This window comes from Mustelus asterias, chromosome 16, assembly GCF_964213995.1.
Source record: "Mustelus asterias chromosome 16, sMusAst1.hap1.1, whole genome shotgun sequence".
NCBI classification, from domain to species: domain Eukaryota; kingdom Metazoa; phylum Chordata; class Chondrichthyes; order Carcharhiniformes; family Triakidae; genus Mustelus; species Mustelus asterias.
In genome coordinates this window covers 53,299,527-53,324,159 of record NC_135816.1, presented here as the reverse complement: position 1 = coordinate 53,324,159, position 24,633 = coordinate 53,299,527, and the positions used below count along the sequence as shown (strand labels likewise).

The 24,633-nt window shown below is 41.6% G+C and overlaps 1 protein-coding gene across 1 annotated transcript in view; it reads right to left on the bottom strand.

The window, feature by feature from the left end:
* The window catches only part of ablim3 (actin binding LIM protein family, member 3), a 276,638-nt gene that overhangs the window by 24,108 nt on the left and 227,897 nt on the right, over window positions 1-24,633 (bottom strand). The window contains exons 12-14 of the mRNA XM_078231125.1: window positions 20,870-20,999; window positions 11,176-11,265; window positions 9,182-9,235 (exon numbers count right to left, since the gene is read on the bottom strand). Of these exons, the coding sequence (XP_078087251.1) occupies window positions 9,182-9,235; window positions 11,176-11,265; window positions 20,870-20,999 (274 nt within the window). The remainder of the gene's footprint in view (window positions 1-9,181; window positions 9,236-11,175; window positions 11,266-20,869; window positions 21,000-24,633) is intronic.

Here is a 24,633-nt window from a genome sequence, read left to right as displayed (position 1 = left end):
CTACATAGGGACACACTAGGCCTTACCAGATAGACCATATGGGAAGTAAAATTTATTTTAATTACATTTGGCTTTAGGTAGGGATAACTAAAGTTTTTTTTATAGGAAACAACACAAGTGGCAACGCTATGATGAAACACAGTGTTAAATTTTAGATGCTATCTTGCACTGCCTTTTTAAAATACATTAATGGATTTGGGCATAACTGGTAAAATTAGCATTTATCGGCCATTCCTAAATTCTCTTGAGAAGGTGGCAGTGAGCCACCTTCTTGGCAATGTAGTTCCAAGTCAAGATCATGTGTGACTGGGCGGGGAACCTGGGTGGTGTTTCTATGCTCTTGCTTTTCCAGCAAGTTTAGATGCCACAGTTTAGAAGATAATGTCCAAGGAACCTTGCAACGTGTAGGTTATGGACACTGTTGCCACTGTGTGCCAGTGGTGGAGGAAGTGCAGGTTTAAGCTGGTGGGTGCTGTTCAGAGAGCCTGCTTTGTCCTGAATGTAGTGTAGTTCTTGAGTGTAGTTAGAGCTGGACACATCAAGGCAAGTGGAGAATATTCCATCACACTCCTAACTTGTTCCTTATTAATGGTGGTCAGGCTTTCAAGAATCAGGATGTGTGTTTATTGTTGTAGAAAGCCCAGCCTCTGATCTTTTCTTGTAAGCACAGTATTTATATGGCTAGTCCAGCAAGTTCCTTGTCACTGGTAAACCTTGGGATATACGAGTTGATTAAGTCAAATCCTAGTATAGATTATACTGGAATAAATGGAAATTATTTAAACAATGGCAAAATCTTGAAAGATATCACAGCTCTGTTAACTTACCATACATGCACACCAGCCAGAATTACTCAGAACAAACATGGTTTCATCATATATTCACAACTCATTGCCAATCAGATAAGAAGTTTCATCAATGCACTTTTAATGTGTAATCATCAAATATTCATTAAGTGTAGTAAAATGGAAGTCTACAACACAGGTAATTCCATCTAAATTAAACTTGTCAGTCACAGCTATCACAGCCAAGCTAAAACGGTGTCAGTGGAATACGCTATCTCTTTATTATATATTATACAAGTAGAAATGAATTTCAAATAATTTGTTGTTACATATCTTTTTACAAGAATCTAGGCTATTGTGTGCGACATTATTTCAATAAAATATGCAGCTTAACCGATCGCTATCTTATTCCATAGACGCTGGTTTATCTTCTGTATCGTGTAATAAATTACAAAGCAGTCATTTTCAATTTCTCTGTGTGGGAGACTCCCTCTAGAAATTTTGACTCTCTCACATGGATTCCATGTTCTCACCTCTGAAAAGCACCATCAACCATTCAAAGGAAAGCACTGCTTTCCTTGCCACTGTTATTTGTAATTAATAATAATTATTCATTATTAGTAAACAGCCGCAAACATACAAACAAACAGATGAATTAGGAGCAGGAGTAGATCAGTCAGCCTCTCAAGGCTGCTTCACTATTTGATAAGATCGTGGGTGATTTGATTGCAGCCTCAACTCCACTCTCCTGACCACCCCTTCTCGAATCATAGAATCCCTATAGTGCAGAAGGAGGTCATTTGGCCTATCAAGTCTGCACCGACCATAATCCCACCCAGGTCCTATTCCCACATATTTACCATGCTAATCCCCTGTCACTAGGATCAATTTAGCATGGCCAACCCACATAAACCACACATCTTTGGAATGTGGGAGGAACCCGGAGCACCTGGAGGAATCCCATGCAGACAAGGGGAGAATGTGAAAACTCCACACAGATAGTGACCCAAGACCGGAATTGAACCCGGGTCCCTGGCACTGTGAGGCAGCAGTGCTAAACACTGTGCCACCATGCTGCCCTCTTTAGTCAATCAAGAATCTAATTCAGCCTTAAAAATGTTCAATGACTTTACCTCCATCAATCTCTGGGAAGAGCATTCCAAAGACTTGCAACCCTCTGAGAGACCAAATCTCTCCTCTTGGTCTTTAATGAGAGATCCTTTATTTTTAAACTGTGTCCCCTAGGTCTTGTCTCCCCCACAAGGGGAAGAATCCTCTCAATATTCACACTTTCATTTCTCAGAGGATCTTATATGTTTCAATAACATTACTTCTCGTTCTTCTGCACTCCAATAAATATAGGCCCAAACTGACTAACTTTTCCTCATAAGATGATCTCTGCATGCCAAGAGTCAGTCAAGCAAACCTTCTCTGAACTGCTTCTAATCCAATTATATCCTTTCTTAAGTAAAGAGGACAAAACTGTACACAATACTCCAGATGTGGTATCACCAACACTCTGTACAGCTGTGGCAGCATGTCCCTATTTTTATATTCCATTCCCCTTGTGATAAACAACACCATTTCGTTTGGTTTCCTAATCACGTGTATCTGCAAACTAACTTTTGTGATTCATGCACCAGGACACCCAGATCCTTCTGTACCTCAGAGTTCTGCAGTGTCTCTCCATTCAATAACACACTGCTTTTATCTGCTTCCTTCCAAAGTGGACAAGTTCATATTTTCCCATATTATACTCCATCTGCCAAAATTTTGCCCACCAACTCAACATATTTAAAACCCTCTGTGGACTCCTCATTTTCTTATTTATATTTGTGCCATCAGCAAATTTAATAATCATCTTTGATCCCTTCATCCAAGCCATTGATATGGATTATAAGTAGTTGAGACTCCAGCACTGATCCTTGTGGCACTCCATTGGTTATAGTTTGCTAACCCGAACCACAGTGATAATGTGTGCTCACAAGTCATCAAATAAAATCTGATCCCTGGTATCCCCTAATGGATTGTAGTTTGAAAAATTCAGTTGCGTGGTGGCTCCATAAGATAGAGGAATGTGAATTCCATTTAAAAACAATTTGAGAGAAAAGGACTATCTGCTTGCCTCAAATAAATAATACAGCTTTAGTTGGTTACAAATAATCTAAACTAGAACCACTTTTTATTGTCATGTTAATCAAGCTGGGAGATAACAAAGGCATGATTGAAATACTTTTCCATTTTTGGCACCTATTATCAAACACTCTGAGGACGGGTATAATTTGAGTCAAACCTGGATTGAAGCACTCTGTACAATGCTCCATTAACTTAAAGAACATCACTGACTACAGCAAAATAGTTCTGTTTATACATATACATTTGATCCCTGAGTGAAAAAGCTGATATAATACAAACTAGTGTTGAAATACTGGTACATTTTTGCTATAGGGTTCATGCCTATAGAAAACCTATTTTATATAAGGCCAGTATGAAAAGCACCCACAGGAGATGTTGTTATTCCTCCCAGCTCTCAGGGGAAAGGCCTCTCCTTTGCTATATTTTATTTCTTTGGATGTACGATGATTAACAAAATAACATTTAAATGCCAAATTATAGTGATCATTTATACTGACCAGTTAGATGAAGAAATGTTGTAATGAGAACGCTATTTCAAGCATTCGTTGCCTTGGCATGGATCTAATTATTGGGCCACTGATCAATGGAAAGTGTCAATTGGTTGCCCAACAATGCTAATGGGAAGTTCAGTTGGTTTTGAGGGCTGGGCCTCAGCCATGATCTTATTGAATGGCTGAGCAGGCTCAAGGGGCAGAGTGGCTTGCTCCTGCTCTTCTGGTGAGTTACAGCCGCCATATGGGAAATGCTGATACAGCTCTTTGTTGCCCTTAAATCACGTGACCTTGAGGCTGACCTGGCCAGGGAGAAAGAGAGGGGAGAGTTAGCAATGATCGAATAGTTGAGCCTGGGGAGGCAGCAGGTTACTTATTCCTTGTCTCACATTAGCAATTTTAGTGCATATTTTTTCAGACCTCTTCTGTAACCAGGGTTTAACTGGGTAGAACATCTTTCCCAGAAAGTGGTTAAAGTGGCACATTGGAATCCGATGAATATCATGAGGCCTCAATTTGTGTACATTAACCAGGCTCCCTGCTGTTATCCTGGCAGAAGCAAACAGGAAACACCACAAGAATGGGACTATGTGTCCATCACCACTGGTTCAACTCCCCCCATTCCCCATTTCTACAGGGCCGAGGGAAAAGGCTGTTTTCTAAGATTTCTATACTGATATGTTTATATTTTTAGCAATGTACTTAACATCTATAAATATTACTGGATGAATTATTTTTGTGTGTAAGATCATATGGCATTCCCAGGTTCATATGAAGTGGTCATTTAGACAAATGGACACAGTTGGGTATCACTCCTAGAAAGAGTTGGTGGCAGACAACCTTGTGTAGACCTCCTTATAATGTTTCTCTCCTGCCTGAAATGGTTGCAAACCCATTCTGACTATGTTGTTAAATTTGAATCCATTTAATAGCATGGTTTGGAAGCGTACTTAAACACTTTTGCATGAAGCACCACCTGCAAATTTATGACCATTTACTGAAATTGGATAGTCTTATAAATACAGAGTATTACAGTTATACCACAATGGCTCAATGGTGGTTCAGTAAGAGGTGTAACTTCAATTTTAAGTCCTCTCTAATCTAATGTGCTTAAATAATTAATTTATTCACCTTTTAGACATTTTCACTTCTGCTTTTAAACCTCCTGAAGGTCGTATTTTTCTTAAATAGGAACCACTCTCTTGACACGTATCAAGGGAACACTAACAAATAACACCACTAAAAATCCAGCAGAATTACTTTAGAGCAACAATCTAGAATAAACATTGGGCACAATATATCACGTTCTATTTCTGCTGAGAGCAAACACTGATTATGTATTCTGCCTATGCCTGAGAGTAATTGTTAGCACAACTAAGAATGAGACCCATTGAGTAACATTGCAATGTCAAACACGAGTATTTGACCCAGCCATTGATCAGAATATTGTACTCGCCAAATGGGCTAAGGGTTTTCAAGTGAACACTGAGAATGTAATCACTATGCAACCCAAGCTGTTTTTCTCTGTCCTGCGAATAACAGTTGTCAGAATTTATAACACCAGACATATTTCCCAGTGGATTAGAGATTTGAAGTGAAATAGAATAATCGCAGAGGCAAAATGAGAGCTACAATAATGTAAAAGAAATAGAACAAGAGTTACACAGCTTCAAACAAACCAGTACAATGTTGACATGGACACAGTTGATGTTTGGGACGTTTCTGGTTGTGTTTCCCCCTGCAATGCTGGACTATATTTCATTGCAGACCTGTCCAAATTGTGCACATCTCTGCAACATAAGCAAATCGCTTCCTGTGCGAGTGCAGATAAACATTAGAGAGGAAAAGAAATCACAGCCCATTGTCTGAGGAAACGTCTAAATGAAAATGGAATAGCTGTGGTTACGTGACCTTTTACTCACACCACAGGATCCTTTCAATTCACCGTTGCTAATAAAATTTCCATCAATGACATTCTCACTGCAATGTCCATCAATATTAAAAACAGGGTCAAAACAAGAAAAAAATATTAAGAACATTAATAACATGGAGCACTTATCCCCATGAATTCCTTCTGAAATTATTATTTTTGCCTCCAGTAAGATGGCAAATATTAGAGGAACTCATCACGCTGCTTACATCCTTGCTTATTTGCACATATCCTCCTAAATAACTTGCAAATGTATAACCTTGGCCTCTGGTACTTGGGCGATTTTGGGCTTATTTTTCCAAATCACCTGATCATAAGTCCTTTCCCCACATTAAAACTTAACTCTGTGTATTTCTTCTGTTTGTCTATCAACCAAATTTAAAAATCGATTTCCTTACTTTTTTGGTTTCATATTAACCTTTACTTCAATGGCAGTATCATGGAATCTTATTCCTTACTACCAAAATGATTCCAGTAGAATTGGATAATGGTATTTCTGATAACTGTAACAACAATGTATTTACTGTGCAAAATCCATCAGTAAATCTTCTAGAAAGTAGCAGTACTTCCTTATCTTATGAATGAACATATCTACATTATTAAAAATGATTAGGATCGCTAATGTGAGTGCACTAGTGTCCAAACAAAGAAGTATCAAAATTTTAATTTTCATTGTTTAATCTATACTGTCCATGAAGGCAAAGGATGAAGGTAGAGATGAAGGCAAAACCTGAAGAATGAATCAAATTCAGCGACACTGGCAAACATCTTGTGAGGCAATTATCAACAGGTTGTACTTCCTAACGGTATTTGGGGAGAATTAATGGCCCAAGCCACCTTGGCTGAGCAACTGGAGGTATCTATTGAGTCCTCAGGGCTATACAATAAAATACAAAGTCATTTAGTGCTTCTCATTTAACTATGCCTAGTGTAGTTAGATGATTTACAAGTTAAACATTAATGTGCTCCAGTGTTAAAAAGGAATTATTGCTCAGAGAAAAAGTATCTCTGAGGTAAAATGATTAAGAATACAATTTTTACACTGGTATGCAGACAAAATTGGTACCTTAAGTAAGTACATACAGTCTTACTGTTACAAGGATTTCTGCTTTTTTTTAAAGTTACGGGTGAGATCTTCCGGCCCCACTGAAGTCACCCCCCGCCATGTGTTCCCTGGCAGTGGGACAGGAAAGCCACGCAAAATGCCTTAGATTTTGGAAAACCCTCTGCAGGGTGGTGGTGGGGGAGATGGGGGGCTGGTGGTGGTGCTGGGACCCACCCGCCTACCCAGATGGCCAGCCCCCGAACACCGTCCTCCTTCCCACTGCCTGCTATCCATGTGCAGGGTGGCAGTGGGTCACCCCCCACCCCCACCGATCAGCCGCCAATAGGCCCCCCCACCCCCCGGCCCAGCCCCCAGCGCTGCCCGGTGCCCAGCTGGCACTGCTCAGGGGGCACCCCCCCCCCACCCCATCCCGACTTCCTGGGATGGGCTCAATGGCTTCTCTTCATTCCAGCGGGGTCGGCCACCTGTTGGGGAGCAGTTGTAAACCCTGCTGGAGTGAACCACTCCTGGCAGGGTGGGGGGAGATGATAGTGGACTCGGAGACTTCAGTCCCGGGCCCGCTAATGATGTTGCAATGCCGATTTTCGGCACGGAGCTGCTTACTCTGGAAATCCTCGGCTGGGAAATGCACGGAGGCCCAGGCGTCCAGCGGAAAGCCCGCAAAATGGCCTCTTCTGATGTCTCCTGGCTGGGAGAAGTGCCTCCAGTGAGTGCTGAATGGTGGTCTCAGAGTGACAATCCTGATCCTATATTGTCTAGAAACAGCATGAAACCTATTAAGAGCTTATTTACTAAACATTTTATACAACCCCTTTGGTAAATGTAATAAACGTTTGATCGTAATTCTTCTGGACATGGGAAGCCTCGCGGTCTAAGTAATTGTTCTTTCTATAATCCATGGCCAACTCTTTTATTCAACATTAAATTTTGTTGCTAACAGATCCACTTGTCCATTTATAGTACAAACCTAGCAGTCTATTGTCCTATCAGTCATTCTTGCCTGTTAAAATTATTTTAAATGTGATGAATACCTCAATTATTGTTGCACCGATAAGAAATTCCCAACCAACTATTACGTTATTTGGCAATAATAAATCCGAAGATGTGAATTTACCATACTATTAAGTCAAGATTTATATGCATTTGAGGATGCAAATCCTATTCCCAAATTAATAAATCTTATGCACATTTAAAAAGACAAACAAAGAGCAACTAAAAGCAGAATCTAATTTCAGATGTACTTTCTCTGGGCAGCAAGTTCCTGCTTCACATGTTATCAGAGTTCTATCCCCAAAAAAGGAAAACCTCACAGTGCCTTCATAACCATAGTTGAAGTCCTGTTAACAGTGCAATACAGGAAACAGGGAGGCAATTTTTGTTTAAACTTACAATGAAATCCAGACACTGAACAAATAAGTGAAACTAACAGTAAAGCAGAGAGTATTACTTACAGCACAATGATGAACCAAGGCGTGGTTAGCAGACAGGAAGATAGTCAAGCATCAGCAGAGTGAGGAGGATAAGTGAAAGGATAAATAAGAAAGACGTTGTTGAAGAGAAAGTGTCACTTTAGTTGCCTGGCTAGGCAGGATATAACATTTTACAAACTAGCTTATATAATATTTGCATTGTATGTCGAGGATGACCTGCAGAGGTTTTATTTTTGCTATACCACAGTTGCGGAAAAAAGCACAAAACGTTGACTTTCTTGATCACTATCTACACATTTTGACATGAGGTTATATTAACACGCTAATGACTTAAAACCATTGGCTATTTCATCTGGGAGCAATTTTTGTTTTAAACTACACATTTCTCATATGAACTCAGGTTGTGAGTTAATTCAGTCTCCACTCTTTCTTCAACTTAACAAGAGGTTGGACAAAAAGGCAGGAGCAAAATACTGCGGATACTGGAACTCCAATGAAAGGTCATTGACCCAAAACATTTAATCCTGTTACTTGCTCCACAGCTGCTACCTGACTTGCTGAGTATTCCAGCATTTTCTGTTTTTATTGGACAAAGAAGTGGTTGGTATATTAATGAGCCTACCAATGAAACTCATATCTATAATGATTTGGAATAATGCAGGGTTTTTAATTTGCATTAGCCATTTTAAATAGATACACATATATGAGATAATGGGAGAAAATATTGTCTTGTATACATGACATGTGGTGTGGCTGGAAGGATTACAGCCAGATTTAATTAGTTATTTTGTTAGTCAATCCTTGTGTAGAGAATAGTTCGGGAAATACTTCTAAATTCCTGCCTAGCGTCAACATAAAGAGAACAAGGATCCTTATGTTGTTATTCAGTTGGAAAAAATTCAAAGGAAGACAAGCAAAGCTTACAGTTTGTTTTGGTATCAGCACATCAGTGTGAAAATCAGGTCTAAGAAACTGCATTAATCTTAAGGATTATTCATCATTTTATTTGAAATTTACTGCATTTCAACAAGGGTTGCATGGGAGAAATTGAATCAATGTAATAATGTGTGATATACAAATTAGATTTTCTATTTTTTCTGAACTGTGCTCTTAAAAACCAAGGGAAAAGATTACTGACTTGTTAAATAATTTATTTAAATTTTTAAAATTGTACAACCATGCTCATACCATCAATTCCAATTTGTAAGAAATGGATTTAAAATTTGAATTTACCTCACCAGCTTTTATTTAACTGGACTTTATTGAACTAAGCCAAGGCTTTCTATATGTTTTAACATTACAAACATTGAAAGGATTACGTATAAGAGTCAAGCAGATAGTACCATGTCGCTTATAGATTGGGGGCTTCCTGTAGATATTAGAGATTTCTCCACTTGCTAAAGAAAAAGAGAAGAAAGCAAGGATAGTCATTGTTATTGCAATTTAACCTGCAAAATGTATTATATTAAAATAGTGAATCATATTGAAATAGTTTATTATTCTGAATTAACATTAACCAAGAAAGGCATACTTCAGTTCATTGTAGGATTTTAACAGTGCACAAGCAATCTGGCAGGAGATTTATTTTGGCCCAGTGTCACAATTGTTAAAATTGTAGCTTTAGGTTCCATGACTTAAAATTATTAATGAACTTGATATAAATTAACTTAGTTGACCATTTACTCTTTTTTGAACTGTGTTGACAGCCAAATTTCAGCATTATTAACTAAGTTGGTTGATTCATATTACTGGCTACATTCTATTTTAAGATGTTTTGCATTGCAATTTGAATACAATATTCAGTGTATACATGTACTGCATACTTGAAATATGCCATGAAAGTGGCCTTAGAAACGATTCAGGCAAAGCCAATGAATGCAGCAGCATGAGGATATGATCTTTGGGGCTGAGCATTGCATTGTAGCAATGGTACATGTCTGATTGTGCAATCAGGTAACAAGCAAATTCCACTGAAATGAAAACCATCAGAAAGCCTACAAACACATAAATGATGGAAACTATTAGCACTTTCATGGCATAAACAAAATGTTGAACGTTCGTTTGATACGAAAACTATTCCACTCGTGACTCAGCATACGTAACCTACATAAAGTGGTTCCAAGTCTGGTCATTGATTAACTTCATCCTATTCAATTATGGAGGCATGCACTATTGCTTGTGTATCACCTATATAAGTGTAAAAGTAGGAGGGCAGCAAGAGTTACTCTAATGCAGTGACCCAGCTGTAGGCTGCTGTACATTAACTTAACCCTTGGAATATTGAGTTTCTGTACACATTTTCGAAAGTATACAATTTGACGATATGTTTGCAGATCACTTAATATTTTGGCTGTTTGTAAATTGATTTTCTTCTCTCACTAGATCAAGCACCAACCCCTGATTGAAGGGATGAAATGGTGGCATGTTTTCAGACTGCTGCAAATGTTATTTTTAGTTTGGAAGATGAGCGTAAGTGGCTATGCAATGAGTTCAGTTCATTTGCTGTAATGTGCCTTGCTCCTGTTTTCTGTCTTCCCAAATGTATGGCTGCGATTTATTGGTGCAAAATTATTCAAGATGCTACTCTGGCATCATGTTAAAGTGCCAATAAAATGCACCACCTTGTTGCATTTTGAAATATTTTGACATAATGAAAGACATACAGAAATGCAAAAGATGTCAGTTGCCCAACATGGGTTAAGGCACCATGAATGGTATGTGGGGCATGCACAGTGAGCCTCTTACTCTGTATTCTTTTAAGAGACAGCCTCGTATTGAACCTTAAGCATTTTCAACCAAGTTGTCACCAGTCACTTTGGCCTATAATTGAGAATGTATTTATTCCTCGGTAGCATCATAGTTCTCAAAAGGTTAAGTAATTGATGACCATGGGAATCTTTTGTAAGACACAGTTGTTTGCAGAAAACAGATGAACATAAAAGCAGTTTTATTTTCTATTAAGAGCTCTGTAGCAAAAGACAAGTACCAAATGGATAGCAGTGGAATATGCTGTTTACAATCTTCCAATATGTACTCTTTATCCATGAGTTTAACTTAGTTTGATTAAAGAATGCAATTAACTTCTATTTCTTCTCACTCAATTTCTACTTTGAAGCAACAGTGTGGCAATCAATTTGAAATTTTATATCTCAATATCAAAAGTTTAAGGTGTTTGTTTTTCATTGTGCCTGGATAAACTGCATGTCCCACTGCTCCACCTATTTTTGCTACACTGTGTGCAATTTAACACTTGAAAGTATTAGTTTAATGTAAAATAGAAATGCCATTATTTGTACTAATGCATTCAAGCCATGCTGGTGAGTGCATAAGCTCCTACCTGGTATATGGAAATGTGTAGGTGTCTGGGCAGGGCTTGACTTGAAGTCTAGGTGGGTATAATAAGGTGAACTCCGACCACTTTCAGTGCCTCCAAAGAATTGCAAAGAAAGCAGCAAAAACAAATAAATCAAAGGCAAAGGCTCTGAAGCAAAAATGAATGAGTAATCTCTTCAGAGTACCATGTCCTTCCAGCAAGGAACTTGCACTGCCAAGGAAGTCACACCTCTTGCTTTTGCCAGTTCATAATGTAGTATGTTCTGGTTGTCAAGGCTGTCAAGGCAGTTGCACTTCTACTCAGGGAATTACAGTCACCAATTCAGATTCATGTGTTTGATAACATTAATTTGATGTCAAAAGATCAGGAAATCTATCACAGGATTCTGAGACGTGTTGGTTAATTCCAGAACATTTTGGATTCAAATCATTGGGGGGAGATTAAGTCTCCTGACTCCCACTCCACCACACCCACCATCTCACTCCCCAGCCCGCCCTACACCAGCAGGTTTTAGTGTAAATAGATGCCACTTTGTGACTTCCTTGCCAGAAAATATAGCAAATGAAACTCCTGGCCACATTGTTTGCACCTTGCTATGTGAAGCACCAAAACTAAAATTGAAGGATTTCATTTATATAAATTCTTGCTCCCACAATATGCCTTCAGAAAGTGAGAATGCATTTTCCAATTGCCTTTTACACCTCGTCACATCAAATGCAATTTTCTGTCAAACAGAAATGACAGTGATCTAATCTGCATTGCAATATTTGACACTGTGGGCAGGATTCTCTGATCTCGCCCGTGTCTGTCCCTCTGTCAGCGTGAATGGAGAAATGGGCGCTCAGCCAAAGTTCCATTCACTGCAGCGGAACCGGCGAATCCCAGTCAAGGATGAGGTCAGAGGTTTCCGGCGAAGAAATCTGGCATTTCACAATTTTTTGGTTCATATTTGAAGAGAAGGACATTAGAGTTGTCATGTAATAATTTATTTATAACTATGTATGCCTTTTACTCTCAGTTCAACAAATGTAACTCCAATAATGATAAATGTCAAATACAAATTAAATGCTTTTCATATTTAATATAATTTTTAAAAATAAGAAATATATTCATTTAGTAACATTACTTCTGGGGTGACAAACCAACTAATTGAAATATTTAATATTTTGCTGCAATTTTGTTTTTTTTTAGGATGAGGTCAACTATTTAATGACTCAGTAATGTTTAATCTTTTCAAATTTCACATCTAATTCCTGAAAACGATCTAAATGTTCAGCAATTTCTTCATAGGTGAAATTTATTTAAATATTCCTAAATTGTCCAAAAAAGATTTGCTATCTGTAAAAAAGATTTTTTATAGTTACTTTAAAATTTCATGGGAAACTGACTCACCCTGTTCAGTATATACAGGGGTAAACACAGGGAATTTGATCCAACGCCGGGTCCAACTCCGGCATCTCCACATCATCAGTATATACAGCAGCAGATCTGGACTCAATAAATATAATGCACCTTGTTTCTTATCTCCGGTCTGCAATGTGACTGGAGTTTGACCAGCAGAGAAATGAAAAGTGATGGCCTCAAATTGAAGAGGTCAGGAAAATGAAATCACAAGAAGTATGAAACTGCCTTTGGCAGATATTAGATTTTATTTTGTTTTCTGCTGCAATGTTCTGCACATTTCCAAGTCCTGATACTTTTTACCTACAGTTTGATGGATGGCACCTACATCCCAATACCTCTCCCATTGGACATTATTGAGATGCATGCATTGCCAGTGAGGGTGAGCAGGCTATTTAACCACAGAGGATGTCACAGACCTACTAAGGGCTGTTCTAACCAGACAGAAGCTTCTCTTCTGGCACAGTAGTTAGCACTGCTGCCTCACAGCGCTAGGGACTCGGGTTCAATTCCGGCCTTGGGTGACTGTCTGTGTGGAGTTTGCACGTTCTCTCCTGTCTGTGTAGGTTTCCTCTGGGTGCTCTGGTTTCCGACCACACTCCAAAGATGTGCAGGTTAGGTGGATTGGCCATGCTAAATTGCCCCTTGGTGTTGGGGGACTAGCAGGGTAAGTCTGTGGGATCTGGGGATAGGGTCTGGGTGGGATTGTTGTTGGTGCGGGCTCGATGGGCAGAGTGACCCCATTCTGCACTGTAGGGATTCTTTTGTATGATTCCCAGAGCCCCACTGACTGGGGTAGAATCAGAAGAAAACCAGGCCGCGATTCTCCCATCGTGACCCGCAATTTTTCTGGCGGGTCGAGGTGGGAGATGTGCTTCACCGGCCTTGTACCGGGATTTGCGCATGCACCGGGAACGCACGCACATCTCCCAGAGCTAGCGAACAGTCGCCGGTCAGACCACACTGGAAACCAGCGGGAAGGCAGGTAAGTCATTTGAATTTTAAAAAATATGCTTATCAGTTCATTATTGGGAACTTTTAGGTCCCGATCGAATCTCCCACTCTGTCAGGAGTACTTCATTCCAGCGGGATTCAGACTAGCTCCCCACGTTCAGGGAACTAGCCAGGGGGTCGGGCGGCGGGGGTGGTGCCCCCTGGGCATGGACACCTGGGCAGTGCCAGTCTGTGCCCCCTGGCACTGCCCAAGGTGCAAAATGCCCATGCCAGGGGCATCTTGGCACTGCCAACTGGGTATCGGGCAGTGACAAGGGGCGGGACCTATTGTTGGCAGGGCCTAGGGGCAATTGTTGGGGATGGGAGGGGTCTTGCTGCCACTCTGCATGGGGATCAGTCTAGGCTGGAGGGAGGGCAGCGATTGGGGAGGGCGGGCAGCGATTGGGGAGGGCTGGGAATGTGATCTCCCAGGGTGGGCCTGCCTCCCAGGGCGGGGTCAGCGGGGAGGGGGTTGGTGTCTGCTGGGGTGAGGGGGGGATGGAGGATCACCACTGCTGGGGGGAGGATGGGCTGTGCATTGGGGCACTCTGGGACGGTGGGTGGGGAGGTGGGGGGCGGAGGGGGTCAGGGCTGGCCTGGGAATTGCTGTGGGGACCGCGATTGGGCTGTAGGGGCGTTTGGAGGGGCAGCACTGCGGGGGTCCCCCCCAGTGTCATAAGCTAATACTTCAGCACACTATGTTGGAGGGTGTGGTATACTAGTGTCATAAGTTCTGGTTTCATTATATTGCACTGGCAGTTATAGCATATTAATGTTATAAACTAGCGCGTCAGTAAAATAGCGGGTGTTCCAAAGGAAACGATTGAAAATAATTTTGCAATTACAATAAATGAATCAATTGATACTGTGATCTGAGGTGTTGTGGTTTTCATGAGATTTGTGAAATCAAAGCTTAATGGATCATAGATTAAAACAGTGGGCTTTAGAAGGATGGGGCTGGATTATGTGCTGATGGCAGGCTCCCTGCAGCCCAGGCTAAGTGATGAGAGCAAATACGCCTCTACCTGGCAGACTCACAACACATTAATTACACATTAACTTTTCAGGTGATGGCCCTTCAATTAGAATGAGGCAGGATTTCTACGAATGCCCAGGGGGAATTGGGCGACAGCCGCTCTGAGCCATACCATGATTGGTGGCCACTGCTGGTATTGCAGGAGGCCCAGAGGGGGAAGGGGAACCATGGATACCATGAAGCCGCAGGTGAGTTCTGGATCTTGCTGGAGCCAGCCTGGCAGGCCCTGATGAGGAGCTGTGAGGATGCGTATTGACATGGTGGGGGGGGGAAGGGCGAGAGGTCCAATTTGCACAGGGGAGTCTGGGAAGGATACATTTCCCCTTTCACTGACAGCAGCCCACAGGGTTAAACCTGCCAGTCTACATGTTGGAGGCAGGACTCTCCTGCTGCCCGTTAGATTGGAGCAACGGCTGGATAAGGTATTAATTGAGTTTCAATTGGCCACTTAAGAGCCTCAATTTGATCAGGGCTTCCAAATAAAGCCTCCCCTGCCACCTGTAAAATCACAGAGGGAGGAAGGCAGTTGACTGGCAATGGCATTGCACCCTACTTTACAGCTCCAACCACCTGTTTTCTCACTCACAGGTGACCTATAAAACTCAGTCTGTAAGGGGCAGCACGGTGGCACTGCTGCCTCACAGCGCCAGGGACCCGGGTTTGATTCCGGCCTTGGGTCACTGTCTGTGTGGAGTTTGCACATTCTCCCCGTGTCTGCGTGGGTTTCCTCTGGGTGCTCCGGTTTCCTCCCACAGTCCAAAGATGTGTGGGTTAGGTGCATCGGCTATGCTAAATTACCTCTTAGTGTCCCCGGATGCCTAGGTTAGAGGGATTAGTGGAGTAAATACGTGGGGTTACGGGGATAAGGCCCAGGTGGGATTGTTGTCAGTGCAGACTTGATGGACCGAATGGCCTCCTTCTGCACTGTAGGGTTTCAATGAATTCTATGATTTCTATGATTTTCAACGTACCCATGTGAATATATTGCTTTGCCTCTGTAGAACGTGTCAATAAGTACTGAAGTACCATTGTGATGAGATATTAAGAAGAATTATGAGAATTCCATTACTTACCTGACACACACATTAAGAACAACAGTAAGAACTTGAACATAAATAAACTGCCTTCAAAAAAGTTCAGGTAGATCAGAGTCTATAAAAAAAGTACCTTCTCTGGTAAACACATAATAGAACCACTCAGATCTGAAGATAAAAATAAATTAATGTGTGACTTTTTTTATACCCCTCTCGAACTAAGCTCAATAAATTTAATTCACCACATTAAACTAAATGGTTGATTGCAGTTATAAATCACACCAGTGCTGCTTAAGCATGAGTGACCCACCATTATTTTCACTGAAATCAGTTATAGATACTTGAATAAACAGCTCTTTAAAAGATTGCAATGGGTCAGTGTAGCATGGACAGAGGTGTCTACCCGTGAAAATCATCTATAAAAACAGGACAATTTGAAGGTTAGCCAAGAGATAAGATAGCAGCAACAAAGCTCTTGTGCGGAATTGTCCTGTCCCACCCACCATGGGAATTGTAGCAGGCGGGACACGGGCCATGCAAAGGTCCATTGACCTCGGGCAGGATTTTTCGGCTTTGGGGCGAGCGTGGCTGGAAAATCCCGCCCCTTGTTACAATGAAAGTGATGATGTGTTACCATTGTTACCATTGCAGAACCCTAGAACTTGACAGGTAGTTTTGTGAAAGGAAGTCCAAAGATGTGCGGGTCAGGTTGATTGGCCATGCTAAAATTGCTCTTAGTATCCTGAGATGTGTAGGTTAGAGGGATTAGTGGGTGGATATGGGGATAGGGCCTGGGTGGGATTGTGGTCGGTGCAGACTCGATGGGCCGAATGGCCTCTTTCTGTACTGTAGGGTTTCTATGATTCTATGAATAATGCCACATAAAAGGCCTGAAAAGAAAATGCTCGCACGCTAGAAAATGCAAGATTTTAGAATGTTAATGGCTGTTGATAAATACTGTAACAACACATTCCTTCTCCATTACTTAGGTTAAAGATAAACCAGGGTTAAGACTATCTCTAGACTACTTCTGCGTCCATCCGATTGCTATAGATTATTAATAAAATGTGGATTCAAGAAGGAGAGATTACCAATATCTCCAAGATTCCAGTTTTATATTGTTCCTAAACCTGATAATCGCAAATAGATAAATCACTGCAATACTCTATTTCCAACCTACAATACCTTAAAAATTGCTGTTATTAAAGTTACAGAGTACTGGCGTGTTCTTGTGTTTATGATTGGTTATGTCAAAAATAGCTGTGTGCAGCTGAATATGATGAATATCGGAAGGCAAACAATATAGGGACTTTTCACCACCTGTCTAATTACCTGAGGTTAAGTTCTGTAGAGATACAAATCACCAACATTAATCAAGCAGAACTTCAAATTATCTCAATATCTAAATTACCCTGGAAAGCTCCCTTCACTGGTTAGTAAGTCATGGCATGTTTGTACTTGAAAATCTTAAGGCGTTTTCACTTTGAGCCAGGATAGAAAATGTATGCGAGTACCTGGTAAACTAAGCATGGATAAACTGTGAATAAGATGTTACAGTGAAGGAATTAGGTAATTGTAATGTGGATTTGGGCGGGGGGGGGGGGGGGGGGGGGTGCCACAATGCAATAATCAGGGACTTTACCAGTGTTTGTATCATTAAAATAAAATCACGACACGTAGAAACACAGACACACAAATCAATTTAAGTAGTGATGGAGATGAATAAGGCCATTAAAAAAAAAACACAAATCAAGCACTGAGGTTCAATTCTAGAGGGACAGAATTAAAAAGGAGAGAAGTTTTGGTAAATCTTGGTTGGACCATACTTTGAGTACTGTGCATAGTTCTGATCTCCATATTATAAAAAGGATGTGGACTGCAAAAAAGATTTGCAAATATGATACCAAAACTGAGAGGAAATGCATATCAGGAGAGGCGGAACTCTTTTCCTACAAAAATAGAGATCTTCAAGATAATTAAAGTGTTTAATAGGGCAGATGAGAAGAAAATGCTTCCATTTGCGGGCGGCTCCAAAACCACGGATATTAAATGTAAGAAACTCACTAACAAATCCAGTAGGGAATGCAGGAGAAAATTCTTTCTCCAAAAAATGTTAAAAATGTGGAACACATAAGTGATTGAGGCAAATGATATTAAAGCATTTAAGGAAAGCGAGATAAGTGGGGGAGAGGATTAGCAGAATATGCAGATGGGATTAGATGAAAAGGGGTGGGAGGAGGCTTATGTGAAACATAAATACTGGTATACACTAGTTAGGCCAAATGGGTAGACCTTGTGCCATACACTCGATGTAATTCTATATTTTTTGCATCAACCTACATTTGTATTTTTTTAACCTCATTTGTGAAATAGAACGTGATACAAAAGAGGTGTCTTGGCAAATGAAGATAATTGAAAGCACAATTCTAGTGTTCTGTATTTTGAGAAAAATCTGTCCTTGCGTTTTGACTTGTTGCATTTCGTTATTCTACAACTATATCTGGTATTCTAACTGAATATGGTGATGAATTGGGAAAGGGTCATGTTAAGCATGTGCTATATGACTAAAGCTGTTTTCATGCTGGACCTTGTTGAAGTTGGCTTCCAGGAGAGATGCATTGATAAGCCTGGTGCTTTTCCCTATTAAATCTGGCTGCCTTATGTTGCATGTAGGATTATAGACAAACTTTTAAAGGACAGCTGAGTTGTAAGTCAGATTTAGAAATGTAGCAGTGCAGTGGGCTGGGAGACATAAGCGGAGGCTGTGTGGCGGGCTTCCCACTGGGCACCACGGCCTTCACGCGTCTCCGGCCACCAGATTTTCGGTGTGGTCAGTTCTATGCCAGAAATCGGTGCGGAGCTGAATAAATTGACCATTTTAATCTCATTAGTGGGCCTGGGACTGAAGTCTCCGGGTCTGCAAGCCTCTCACCCCCAGCCAGGAGTGTTTCACTCCAGCAGGGTTTACAACAGCTCCCCATTAGTAGGAAGTTGGTGGCCGGACCGCACTGGAGTGAAGGGAGGCCATGGAGGCCACCAAGAGGGTCAAGGGTAGGGGGGGGGGGGGTGCCCCCAGGCATTGCCAGCTTGGCAGTGCCAGCCTGGCTCCCTGGCACTGTCCAGGAGGCAAAGTGACAATGCTCAGGGGGCACCTTGGCACTGCCCAGTGGGGAGTGGGGTCGTGGTTGGGTGGGGGGGGCGGGGGGGGCGCTGGGGAGTCGGGGCTGACCCGGACATGTCTGGGAGGCCAGTGATCAGGAGGCCAACAGTGCGGGGCTACTGCGCAGGTGCCAATCTCGATGCTGACAGATCCACGCATGCACAATGGCCCACTCAGCGCTATGCTGCTGGCATCCTGGGTGGGAATAGGTCCCACCCACTGATTTTTAGCGTGATTCGTGCTAAAGCTCTCTGTGATGCACAGAGTGTAGGAGATTCATTTTGAAAGTCCCGCTGAAAAGTCCAGCAGGATTTACTCCAGTTTTTACTCAAATTCAACACTTCTTTTGGGAGAATCCCACCGGTAGACTGGGGGCCAGCTCATGCACACAGGGCCCCATGAATCTGACCATAGTAATTTCCACTGGAAAAGGTGGCTTAAAGTTGTGATAGGTTAAACTTTGAGTATAATTTAAATTTAATGAAATGAATACTATGAAGCAGATTTGAGGGGGATAATGACCTACTCCTGCTCCTAATTCACATGTTCACATGTATGTACATATGCAAAAGAGTCTTGGCCATATTTAGAGAGGGGGAAACAAGGGGTACATTGAATGGCATGGAATCATTCTTCAGCTTGTCATCTCCCCCCTTCAGGCATCAATGCTAGAGTCTAATTTTCCCTCCACCAATTAGGGGCTGGGGGGGCGGCTTGGAAGGTCAGTGATGGGGGGTTGCAGGGCTGGCCAGCGATCAGGAGGCTGGCAGTGCGGGGCTACTGCGCATGCACCGATCTCCGCTCTGACAGATCAGCGCAGGTGCAGTGGCCTACGCAGGACTATGCTTCTGGCTTCTCGGGCGGGGAGAGGCCCCACCCCTGGATTTTCAACGTGAATCTTGCTAGTGCAGTCTGCAGTGCTCAGAGTGTTGGAGATTCATTTTGAAAATCCCGCTAAAAAAAAAACAGCAGGAGTTATTCCAGTTTTTACACATATTTGGCACTTGAGAATCCCGGCCACAGACTCTGTACTGACCTTGAGACCTTCCTGGTATGTATGCAACAGCTATTCTCCATATCCTTGTAGGGCCACTGGGGTCATCCCAATGTCCATTCAAATAAGTTTATATTTAGTTGGGAATTTCCTGCCTTGAAGGAAATAAACTGTTTCTGCAAATGCTCTTTGGTCACTTGTTAGAATATTTAAGTGCCCAGTTCAGCTAATAGTTACTTTTCCCTATGTTTAGTCATGGCTTAGCATGCAGAACTGTAGGTGGAGGTGACATTAAACCCTAATGTTAGCTCCATACCCATTTTAAATGATTGCTTGAACCTAACAACTGTTTCCAGTTGTGTCAGCGTCTAAATGCTATTGTCTACTGCACAAGCACACTGAATCTAGCATGAAAGAGAAACATTGATGACATCAACATGCCTGACTGTTAATGTTTTAATTTCTTGCTTGCAAACAAGGGAATGGAAAACCTAGAGGTTTTGAAATGACAATGAAGTTAATTGCTCTTCCTTTGAATATTTTTTCACTCCAGACATTTTCTTCCAGTTGGAAGAAAACATAATTTATTTCTTATGGAAAAATTTTTGTATTGGTTGTGCTATTCATCTTTGAGTGCCTTTTTATAATATACAGTACAATGTCACATATTTAAACATAACCAATTTATTCACTCAGCTGAATATAAATTCAGGCACCACAAATATTAGTTGTCTTTCCAGATACATAATCATCAAAACATTAAGCAGAGTTAAATCTTGCTGTTCTGTTCTACATATTTCAAGTATGTCTTTCTCAAAAGGCTGAAATTAAGTGCTTTTCATTTCATGCCTTATGAGATGTTTCAAAGCTACTACTACATGTGTAGGTACTTGGATAGGTGTCAAGTCTCCCACTGCTCAGTCAAGTGGCAATACAGTGTACAGTTCAATCAAGTGACAGTTAATACAGAACAGTTTCTTTTATTGAGTTTTATTTCTTTTAAAAATTAGGTTATTGCAGATTGCAACATTCAAAAAGCTATTTACTAGATAAACCTTCTGTGGAGGAACAATCATTACCTGGTCTGTGATAATGTTGAGGCGATCGAGGCATTGTGGGAGACATCCCCTGTCGACTGTACGTAGGAGAGTCAATGTATCCAGGACTGGAAGATCTCCTCTGTCTTAAATCAATCCCATCATACATGTCCTACCATAAGATAGCATGAACATCTTTAGCATGCTGTGCCTGTGATTTGATCCTTTAGTCTGGATCAAGTTAGCAGTTAAGCACTTTTGATCACAATAAACACAACAATTAAGGAAAAGGATATTGGATTCTGCAAAGAATGGTAGAAAAAGATGCTCAGAAATAAATTTGGCTCATGATTATGCGGCACTTAAGTAAGGCACATTGAGCAGATCATGTGACAAGCGGTATGGTTACTATTTGATGTAGAACTCATGATCTGTAAAATTTATCAAGGTTTTTGAAGAGAAATGTAAAACTGTTAGGGTACTGATCAGAAACCCCAAGGTATATTCTGAAATCAGCCTAGACCCCAACAATTTTCTATTTTGACATTAATATGAGGACAAGATGTTTCACTCCAGGCACAATTCTACTGACAAACTGGGAAGCTAGTATTAAAACAAACTTTATTTAACAACAAAGTTTAACTGCAACAAATGAATTAGCTTAACAGTTGAATAATACTTAAAGATGACAAGACACAATTCTTAACTGCTAAGCTATCACCATGAGTTTCAATCAAGCAATATTTCTCTTATAGACTTAAACTCCTCTTTAAAATTAGTTAGCAAAACACAGGCATACTTGCTTTGACTTAGGTTAACAGGCTTGGAGCTTTCAGAAAGCCACTGGAGAGAGAGAGAGACCGAGAGACACTGCTTTCTTCTGGCAGCGCAGCCAGCAACTATTTACATTTTAAAATGAAAATGAAACTGGGCTTTCCTGCAAGCTGAGCTCCTCCCATTAATCAGATGGATCTGCTCCTGTCAATCAACCTAATCAAAAACTCATATGACTCTGCATACCTAGTCTAAAATCTCAGGGGAAGCTAAATAAACAAAAGATCCATTAACTCTACAAAGTAACACATTTCTAGCTAAAATCAGTTGTTAGCCTGCATTCTTAGTATCTGCTGCATGTTCCTCAGAAAAATCGACTCTTGTAACAAATTGGACGAGTCCTCCCGGAAATATGTGACGATCAACACACATAAGGGACTCTACAAGTATACCCATTTGCCATTCGGGGTCTTGTCGGCATGTGCCATCTTCCAAACACTTATGGAGAACATCTTTCAAGGACTACCCAAGGTAGCAGTATACTTCGATGATGTATTGGTCACGGGGGCTTTAGAACAGAAACACCTTATCAAGATAGAAGAAGTCCTGCAATGATTTTTCAGGTCAGGAGTTCAGTTGAAGAGGGAGAAATGTATTTTCCAGACAGCCAAAGAAACCTATTTAGGCTGACAAGTAGATGGCAAGGGGATTACATCCAGCAGAGGATAAAGTAAAGGCTATCTAGAAGGCACCGAGCCCAAGAGATACCGCGGAACTAAAATCCTTCCTGGGTTAGTCAATTATCATGGAAATGTTATCCACGCTGCTCCACTTGTATGCCCTACTACAAAAATACCAGAGATGGTCTTGGAAGATCCGCAGGCAAAGGTGTTTTCTGAGGTCAAAGGTCAGTTATTGTCATCCAACTTACTGGATCATTTCAACCCTAAGAAACCCTATTTTAACCTGTGATGCTTCCCCATAAGGGGTGTCGCATCGCTGGGAAGGAGAAACCCATCACTGTATGCGTCCAGGGCCCTTTCAGATGCAGATATTCTCCAATTGAGAAGGAATGGTTGGTGGTCATATTTGGTGTGAAGAAGTTGCAGCAATATATCTTTTATTGTTTTTTATAGTTACCAACCATTACCCTGACTGGGCCTCTTCAAAGAGGACAAATCTATTCCCCCCATTGACTGTGGTTAGATAGAGCACTGGTCCTTGTTATTGGCGGCCCACGAATATCTTCTGGAACACTGCCCCAGGGCCCATATAGCTAATGTTAATGCATTGAATCGCCTCCTGTTACCCACAAGCCTGGTCCTTTACCAGGATTGCAAGGGGTTGTGATGTCCCTGAACTTTTTGGTGTCAGCAAGGCAGTTTAAAGCCTGGGCCCAAAAACACCCAAATTTATCCAACATTAGGCATGGGGGATTCCAAGGATGACCCTCCAAAGAAATGAAACCCTATCTCATTAAGAATTCTGAACTTAGTGTTGAGGATGGGATCATTCTTTGCGGGTGCCGAGTACTTGTTCTGCTTCCAGGATGATGTCCAATATTAATGCACTACATAATAGCGAGTATCACAATAGGAGTATCAAAAATGAAGATGCTGGCCAGGAGATATGTTTGGTGGCCCAGTCTTGATTCTGACATCAGAGACTTGGTAAAGCAATGTGACCTGTGCTAAGAAAATCAGAAACTCTCATCCTCAGCCTCCCTACAGCCATGGGAGTGGTTCGCAGGCTACAGGTATGTGGATATGTGGACTTTGCAGGTCGCTTTACTGGTTCTATATTTTTAATCATGGTGGAAGCACAATCCAAGTGGTTGGAGGTGCACCATGTGAGCTCCACCACTACTCAGACCACAATTGAGAAATTGTGGCAAAGCTTCAGCATACACAGAATACCAGGAGTCTGGTTTCCGATAACGGAACGGCCTTTACCAGCGGTGATTTCCAAAATTTCGTGCTCTCCAATGGCATCCGACATGTCTGGACTGCATCTTCTCACTTGTCGCCAAATAGACTGACAGAATGGGTGGTTCAAACTTACAAAAATGTTATGAAGAAACAACCAGCGGCATCCATGAAGACTAAACTGGCATGATTTATATTCAATTATGGGACCACACCGCTCACCACAGGTTTGCTCCAGCAGAGCTGTTGCTGGGAAGATGGCTTTGTACCAGATTGATCTTATTATTCCCAAACTTGGTGGGGAGGGTGGAATCCTAGCAGGAAAACCAGAAAAGAAACCTCAATTCTGCAAAGACAAAGAACGTTTGAAACGGATGATCTGTTTCATGTAAGCAACTTCAGGGATGGACCCAGATGAGTCCCTGCGATCATCATGGAAAAAAACAGGACCAGTATCTTACAAGGTCAAAGTTCAGAGTACAACCCTAAAGAAAGACTTTGACCATCTCAGGGCCAGGGAATCCTTACCCGGGCCAGGGAATCCTTGCCCAAGCCACACCCATCATCAGCTATGGAGATAGTCACTGCCAGTATCAGGCCTCAGCTTGAAGCTGACTCCGCGTTGGCCGCTCTGGATAATGAAGGTACAGACTTTATAATGGAGGCTAAAGAAGTGGGCCTCATGGTTGAAGCGGAACCTGAGGAGGAACCTGCTTTGGTAACCCTGCGACGTTCCCTCTGAAGAAGGTCTTCCGTTCGGTTTACACCGCCTGACCCAGCCCTCCATTAATGGACATCTGTCCAAGTGTCAAACACAGAAAATGATATCCTCTCAGTGGAGGTGCTGGGAGAGACATGGACTTAAAGGAGGGGGCATGTCATGATGACCATGAAAGCCACGAGGAATCATCAATAGATCTACAATGGACTGCGTTCAGTACGAGCTGCCTTATTGAGCGAGCAGAGGCTTCTCCTTTGATGCCCAATAAACAGGGTTGGTGATGGGAAATTGGCATTTGGCTAAATTACTACACAATCCGTGTTTTGATTACATGGACAGAATATATGAGGGTGTCCGTCTGGGATTCAGTGTATCTGCTGCCAGCC